The 7,210-nt window shown below is 64.2% G+C and overlaps 1 protein-coding gene across 1 annotated transcript in view; it reads left to right on the top strand.

Moving 5' to 3' along the window:
* KAT2A (K(lysine) acetyltransferase 2A) overlaps positions 1–6,084 on the top strand; it is a gene marked incomplete at its 5' end in the record, with an annotated part of 6,305 nt that extends 221 nt beyond the window's left edge. Inside the window, 17 exons of the mRNA XM_010585604.1 lie at positions 719–842; positions 937–1,082; positions 1,480–1,569; positions 1,716–1,897; positions 2,197–2,388; positions 2,490–2,596; positions 2,743–2,850; positions 2,941–3,077; positions 3,216–3,424; positions 3,499–3,625; positions 3,949–4,059; positions 4,138–4,281; positions 4,597–4,711; positions 4,821–4,857; positions 5,053–5,116; positions 5,325–5,409; positions 5,622–6,084. Of these exons, the coding sequence (XP_010583906.1) occupies positions 719–842; positions 937–1,082; positions 1,480–1,569; positions 1,716–1,897; positions 2,197–2,388; positions 2,490–2,596; positions 2,743–2,850; positions 2,941–3,077; positions 3,216–3,424; positions 3,499–3,625; positions 3,949–4,059; positions 4,138–4,281; positions 4,597–4,711; positions 4,821–4,857; positions 5,053–5,116; positions 5,325–5,409; positions 5,622–5,815 (2,172 nt within the window). The remainder of the gene's footprint in view (positions 1–718; positions 843–936; positions 1,083–1,479; positions 1,570–1,715; positions 1,898–2,196; positions 2,389–2,489; positions 2,597–2,742; positions 2,851–2,940; positions 3,078–3,215; positions 3,425–3,498; positions 3,626–3,948; positions 4,060–4,137; positions 4,282–4,596; positions 4,712–4,820; positions 4,858–5,052; positions 5,117–5,324; positions 5,410–5,621) is intronic.
* Between the last annotated feature and the right edge of the window lie 1,126 nt (positions 6,085–7,210).

Genomic DNA, 7,210 nt, shown 5'->3' with positions numbered 1-7,210 from the left:
GTGCAAGGCCGTGCGTGGGTGGGGGATGCAGGAAGGGGTGCTGAGCCATGCAGGGGGTGCAGGAGGGGATGCAAGGACATGCATGGGCAGGGGATGCAGGACGGGGGTGCAGGAGGGGGAGTGTGCAAGGACACGCATGGGTGGGGGATGCAGGGGCGGGGGTGCAAGGACATTTATGGGCAGGGGATGGAGGAGGAGCATGTAGGGGGTGCAGCAGACTGGTGCAAGGACATGCATGGGCAGGAGGTTGCAGAAGGGGGGTGCAGGGGGTGCAGAAGGAGGATGCAAGGACATGCATGGACAGGGGATGCAGGAGCAGGGTGCTGAGCTGTGCAGGAGGGGGTGCAAGGACATGCATGGGCAGGGAATACAGAAGCGGGGTGCTAGGCTGTGCAGGGGGTGCAGGAAGGAGGTGCTCGGCCGTACATGGCTGCGGGGTGCAGGAGGAGGGTGCTGAGCTGTGCAAGGGAGATGCAATGACATCCGTGGGCAGGGGGTGCAGATCCTGGGGCTGCACACAGGGGAAATGTGGGAGAGTGTTAGGGTGCTGGGTCATGCAGGGTGGGTGCTGAGGAAATCTGGGATGGATAAATAGGGATGGGTGGGACAGGTGGAAGAGACTTTGCAGGGGGAGTTGTTTGGCTGGAGAAGGTGGCAGCCTTGGCACGAGGCAGTGCCTGGGCTGCTGCGTGACAGCTTCTCCTGTCCCTCGTCCCAGGCCAATGATGCCTGCAAGTGCAATGGCTGGAAGAACCCCAACCCTCCCACCGCCCCTCGCATGGACCTGCAGCAGCCGGTGACCAACCTGAGCGAGCCCTGCCGGAGCTGCAGCCATGCACTGGGTAACCCCCCCACAGGGTGCCTGGGACCCCCATGGGGAAGGGGAGCGGTGCTGACCCCCACCCCGGTCTCACTGCGGCTTTCTCTCCACCACAGCGGACCACGTGTCCCACCTGGAGAATGTCTCAGAGGAGGAGATCAACCGGCTGCTGGGCATGGTGGTGGACGTGGAAAACCTCTTTATGTCGGTGCACAAGGAGGAGGACACGGACACCAAGCAGGTGTATTTCTACCTGTTCAAGGTGCGTCTGGGGCTGGGCACGTCTCACTGCCCCACTCACGGTGGGGCTGGTGCAGGGGTCCCCAGCATTGCTGGGGAGCTGGGGCTGCTATCCTGCTGCTTGTCCTCTGCCTGCTCTGCTGAGAGCTGTGCTCTGTCTGTGGCTGTGAGCCACCCCACCAGCCCAGCTAGAGACCTGAAATGCTGACTCTGTCCTGGGAGTGACTGCTCTCTGGGCCTTGAATTCCCCTGGGAGGAAGGTTTCCAGGGAAGAAACGGGTGTGCTCCAAGGTGGACCCTGGCACCTTCCCGGCTGTATGAATCAGTGCAGCCCTGCAGCACCGTTCTGCCACTTCCACCGCTCGTGGTGTGTCTGGTTCTTGGGACTTCAGTAACTGTGTCTGACGGTGTCTTCACAGCTCCTGCGGAAATGCATCCTGCAGATGAGCCAGCCTGTGGTCGAGGGGTCCCTGGGGAGCCCCCCCTTTGAGAAACCAAACATTGAGCAGGTGAGGCTGTTGTCAGGCTCACACATTGCACTGATGACTTGTCCTGTGTTTTGCTGCTCTTGCATGGTCCCCTCCCTCTTGGGGGGCAGCACTGAAGGGTCTGGTGCAGCACCCGGCACCCCTCCACCTCCCCTTCCTCCGCCCAGGGAGTCCTCAACTTCGTCCAGTACAAGTTCAGCCACTTGCCACCCAAGGAGCGGCAGACCATGTACGAACTCTCCAAGATGTTCCTGCTCTGCCTCAACTACTGGAAGCTGGAGACGCCCTCCCAGTTTCGGCAGCGCTCCCAGAATGACGATGTGGCCACCTACAAGGTCAACTACACAAGGTGAGGGTGGGAGGGGGTCTGAGCCAGCCAGCCTGGGGGTCTGCCTGCTCCTCCCACCCCTGCGTGGGGCTGAGCCCTGACTCCCAGGGTCTTCACCTCTCCCCAGCTCTCCAGGGTTGTTGGTCCGTTAGGAGGGCAGGCATCCAGTGGGGAGACTGTTCCAAATAACGTCAGCTGTGACCTGCCCAGATGCCTGCTCTTCTGGTCCCTGCTTCCAGCAGTGTAGTCCCAGGAGGGGTGCGGATGCTCTGGGGTTGCTGGTCCCAGCTCTGTCACTGGAGCGCGTTCTTGTCTCCTAGGTGGCTGTGCTACTGCCATGTGCCACAAAGCTGCGACAGCCTTCCCCGCTACGAGACCACCCACGTCTTCGGGCGCAGTCTCCTGAAGTCCATCTTCACAGTCACCCGCCGGCAGCTGCTGGAGAAGTTCCGGGTGGAGAAGGACAAGCTGGTGCCAGAAAAGCGGACGCTGATCCTCACCCACTTCCCCAAGTAGGTGCCTGATGCGGGGATGGCTGCTGTGCCGCTGGGGAGGCTCTCCTCCTTCAGGGCACTCGCACACTGAGTGTGGCCGACGTGCTGCTCCCTGCCAGGTTCCTGTCCATGCTGGAGGAGGAGATCTACGGCGAGAACTCTCCCATCTGGGAGGCTGATTTCACCGTGCCAGCTGCAGAGGGTGCCCAGCTGGTGTCTCGCCCAGGTATCTCGGAGAGCAGCCCCCCCAGCTCGGGGGCTGTAGGATAAAGGACCGAGGTGCGGGTGAGCCTTGGCTGGTGGCAGTGGCTGGGCTGCCGCAGTGTGGTGAGCTGCTTTCTGGCAGTCACGGGCATCGTTGGTCTCTTCCAGCCGCGGTCAGCACCGTCGCCGTGCCCACCACTCCGCTCTTCAGCAAGAAGCTCAGCAACAGCAGCTCTGCAGTGAGCATGGATGCCAGCACCCCGGAGCCCCTGCCAGGTAGGGCTGGCGTGAGCCTGGCACCGGGGGAGCTGGGACCTTCCTTGGTCCCTCCTGGCGCTGGATGTGCTGCTCTGCTCCGGTCCCCAGGGGAGAAGCGGAAGCTGCCTGAGAGCCTGACACTGGAAGATGCCAAGCGGATCCGTGTCATGGGAGACATCCCCATGGAGCTGGTGAACGAGGTCATGCTGACCATCACGGACCCCGCTGCCATGCTGGGCCCCGAGGTACGGAGTTGGGGGCACTGAGGTGGCACCGGTGCTTGCCAGGGCCCACAGAGCTGCTTTCCTGGTGTGCCAGGGCCTGGCTGGTCTCCCCCTGCGGAGAGTGTGCCGTGGCCAGTGAAAGCCCCTGTGCCCCCCCAGACCAGCCTGCTGTCGGCAAATGCGGCACGGGACGAGACGGCCCGGCTGGAGGAGCGCCGCGGCATCATCGAGTTCCACGTCATCGGCAACTCGCTCTCGCAGAAGTCCAACAAGAAGATCCTGATGTGGCTGGTGGGCTTGCAGAATGTCTTCTCGCACCAGCTGCCCCGCATGCCCAAGGAGTACATCACCCGCCTCGTCTTTGACCCGTGCGTGGCTTGGGGAGTGCAGGGGGGGCTGGTACAGGGTACTCCCGTCTCACCCTCAGCCTCGCTGCCCGCAGGAAGCACAAGACCCTGGCACTGATCAAGGACGGCCGAGTGATCGGGGGGATCTGCTTCCGCATGTTCCCCACCCAGGGCTTCACGGAGATCGTCTTCTGCGCTGTCACATCCAACGAGCAAGTGAAGGTGAGAGTGGGGAGGTGGGTGGTGGGCACGGCACGGGGGTCCCTGGCAGCGCAGTGCAGTGGCTGCAGGGTGGGGAGGAGTGGGGCAGTGGGTGGGGGCTGTGGGGGGAAGGATGGTCTTGCTGTAGCTGGTAGAGCCTGGGGGTGTCCCAGCCCCTGGGGTAGCCAGACCCGCTCAGCACTGGCCAGCCCTGAGTGGCAGCGATTGCTCAGGAACGTCTTCCAGCTGCCCGTGTCCGTGGGTGGGAGGGGGCCATGTGTCCCATCTGACTTGGGCTGCCTGGGGGGGTACGGGGGGTCCCTGTCTCACGGCGGCTCCCCCAGGGCTATGGGACACACCTGATGAACCACCTGAAGGAGTACCACATCAAGCACAACATCCTCTACTTCCTCACCTATGCGGACGAGTATGCCATCGGCTACTTCAAGAAGCAGGTGGGCTGCTTCCCCCGGGGTGGTTCCCCTCAGCCCTCCTGCCCGCCAGCCCCCTCCCACCTGCCCTTTCCCTCCTAGGGCTTTTCCAAGGACATCAAGGTCCCCAAGAGCCGCTACCTGGGCTACATCAAGGACTACGAGGGGGCAACCCTGATGGAGTGTGAGCTGAACCCCCGCATCCCCTACACCGAGCTCTCCCACATCATCAAGAAGCAGAAGGAGGTACGTCCTGCGGGCAGGCGGGTGCTGCCAGGATCTGCCTGCTCAGGCCCCTGCCAGCTGCCTCCCAAAGGCAGGGGAGAGGGGTGGGGATGTGCCGGCCCTTGGGAACCGGCCCTTGAATCTCCCCTGGGAGCAGGGTCGAGAGGGGAGGGACACTGCGGTGGTGTTTACGGTGGCTGGGCTTGGCTCCAGCCCTGGGCAGCGGGCGCAGCCGGTGCTCTGGGCCCATGGGGTCCCACGTCATGGTTTGGCTCCCTGGAGCATCCTGCAGTCCCTGCTCACCTCCCCGCTTCCAACCTCCCCTTCCTGCTGCAGATCATCAAGAAGCTGATTGAGAGGAAGCAGGCGCAGATCCGCAAGGTCTACCCTGGCCTGACCTGCTTCAAGGAGGGTGTGCGGCAGATCCCCATCGAGAGCGTCCCCGGCATCCGTGAGTCTGGCCAGCTTCTGGTGGGGAGGGGCTGTCTGGCAGGAGGGCTCTATCCTCCCTTGCCTGCTGGTGTGGGGCAGACATGGTGATGTTGACCCTTGTCTTCCAGGAGAAACGGGATGGAAACCACTGGGGAAGGAGAAGGGGTGAGTGCTGTGCAGAGGGAGTGGGTGTCCTGCAGCAGCCGGGCTGCGGGGGCTCGGCTTGGGCTGCTCCTCGCTCCTGGCACTGCCCCGGTGCCACCCCGGCCGTGGCCTGGTGCTGGGTTGGGGAGGTGGGAGTGCCGGGATGGAGAGAGGCTGCCCGCCCTCGGGCTGATGGGCGCTGGTTTTGTCCTGCAGAAAAGAGCTGAAGGATCCGGACCAGCTCTACAACACCCTGAAGAACCTCCTGGCCCAGATCAAGGTGCGGCAGGAGGGGATCCTGCGCTCCGGGGTACCTGTATCCCCGACAGCCCTCGGAGCTGCTTCCCCCGGGATAGGCTGTCCTGGGCTCTGCCCTTGGGGGGCAGGTGGGGTGACCCAGGCACACGGGGAGCGGGACCCCCCTGTGCTGCGGCATGCAGGGGCTGCGTGTACTCGCTGTTGTAACCTGCCCCCTGCCCTCTCCCCAGACCCACCCCAGCGCGTGGCCTTTCATGGAGCCAGTGAAGAAGTCGGAGGCGCCAGACTACTATGAAATCATCCGCTTCCCCATCGGTAGGTGGTTGTGCCTGGAACCCCAGTGCAGAATGGTGGAGGGAGGGCTGAAGACCCCCTGTCGTGGAGTCTGGGCTAGGGAGTCATGGGGTGCTGAGAGCCCCAGGACAGTCTAGAAGAGAGAGGGGTGAGTCAGGACCCTCAGTTGGTGTCCAGCTCTGTGGCTGGGGGGGCACAGAGGCCTGGGGAACCTGACCCTTCCCCACCCCCAGACCTGAAGACCATGACCGAGCGCCTGAAGAACCGGTACTACGTCACCAAGAAGCTGTTCATTGCCGACCTGCAGCGCATCATCACCAACTGCCGCGAGTACAACCCGCCTGACAGTGACTACTGCAAGTGTGCCAACACCCTGGAGAAGTTCTTCTACTTCAAGCTCAAGGAGGGGGGGCTCATCGACAAGTAGGGGAGCTGGCCTCGACCCGCCTTGGCCACTGGCCCCCCCATGAGAGGGACAGGGCTGCCTGTGGGCCCCAGCCCCGCTCCGTGGGCAGGGGTTACTGGAGGGTTTGTTGGTGCTGAGCAGCCTGGGGAAGCTGGGCCTTCCCTTGGGGGGGCCAGCAAGGTGGTGTAGGGGGTGCCTGGTGCTTTTATCCTGAGCTGGTGGCTGCCTCGCCTGGGGGTGTGTGAGCAGCAGGGCTGGAGCCGCCTCATCGGGATCTGCCGGGGGCAGGGACAGCAGCAGTGCTGAGTTCCTGCCTCTCCCTGGGGGGCTGGGACCCCCCTCCCCAGTCCCACACCCACGCTTCCCTCCTCCCCAGGGTCGTGCCTTCTGCCCTGGCTCTCTGCGACAGGGCAGAGGCACACAAAAGTGCTTTGGTTTTCTGCTTCCGTCCACGCACAGGCAGCTCCTGCCCCTCTTGTTGAATGTACAGCAGGGTTCAACCCTGCCCGCCCTGGGCTGCGGGCAATGATGCTGCGCGTGGTCTAGGGTTCTGCTGTGAGGGGGTGCTCTGCCCCCACACCCCCCCCAGCTCCTGCTGCCTCTATCAGCTCTTCCCTCCCCCTGGGGGGGGCAGGTCAGCCCCCAGCCCTGCCTGTTCCCCAGGCAGGGTCCCAGCTGCAGTCTGTACAGTGCTCCCTGCCTGCTCCTGCTGCCAGCCAGGGCTGCCCCTCGCCTGGCCAGGAGTGGTGAGGGTTGGTAGCCCTGCCTGCTGGGTCAGTGGCCTGCCCGGTGCTGCACTGGCCTCTGCTCCCCCAGCTCTGCCCCAGCTGGGAGCCAGCTTCTGCCCCTGGGTGTGGGGTCGGCTCCTGCTTGCCTCCCCCCCCTTGCTGCCCCCTCCTTGCACCTCACGGGCCATATTCCCCCTGTGCCTACTTGGGTGCTGGGCTAGGGAGTGCCTGACCCCAGCATTGACTTGTCCCCCGCCCTCGCTTGGTCCCCTGCTGCCTTGACCCCCCTCCCAGTGCTGTCATCGCTGTGTGGGCGCTGGTGATGCTCTGTGGCTCACTGGCCTCGCCAGGGTGGGACCAGCCCCCTCCACCCCTTCCCTGCCACCCATTCCACTTGACGGTTGTTCTGTTTGTTCGTTTGTTTGTTTTTTAAAATAAAAGTCCTTGTGCAGACCCAGGTGCATCCTTGAGCCTGGTCCTGCAGCACGAGCGGGTGGGGTGCTCGAGGGGGTGGTATTTGAGCTGGGGAGGGGGACAGGAGCAGCTCAGGGTGGGGAGGATGCAGAGGGCCCCTGGGCCGGGCTGGGGTGCACTGGGCTGAACTGGGGTGCAGGGTGCTGCCCTGGGGGGCCCCGACTGGCCAGGGGGCAGGGGCCGGTTGGGGGGCGGGGCGGGGCTGCACCGGGGG

This window comes from Haliaeetus leucocephalus, unplaced genomic scaffold (genome assembly GCF_000737465.1).
Source record: "Haliaeetus leucocephalus isolate CR32 unplaced genomic scaffold, Haliaeetus_leucocephalus-4.0 Scaffold110, whole genome shotgun sequence".
Classification (NCBI taxonomy): domain Eukaryota; kingdom Metazoa; phylum Chordata; class Aves; order Accipitriformes; family Accipitridae; genus Haliaeetus; species Haliaeetus leucocephalus.
Note: the sequence above shows the minus strand (reverse complement) of the source record. Positions and strands in the feature narration are given on the sequence as shown.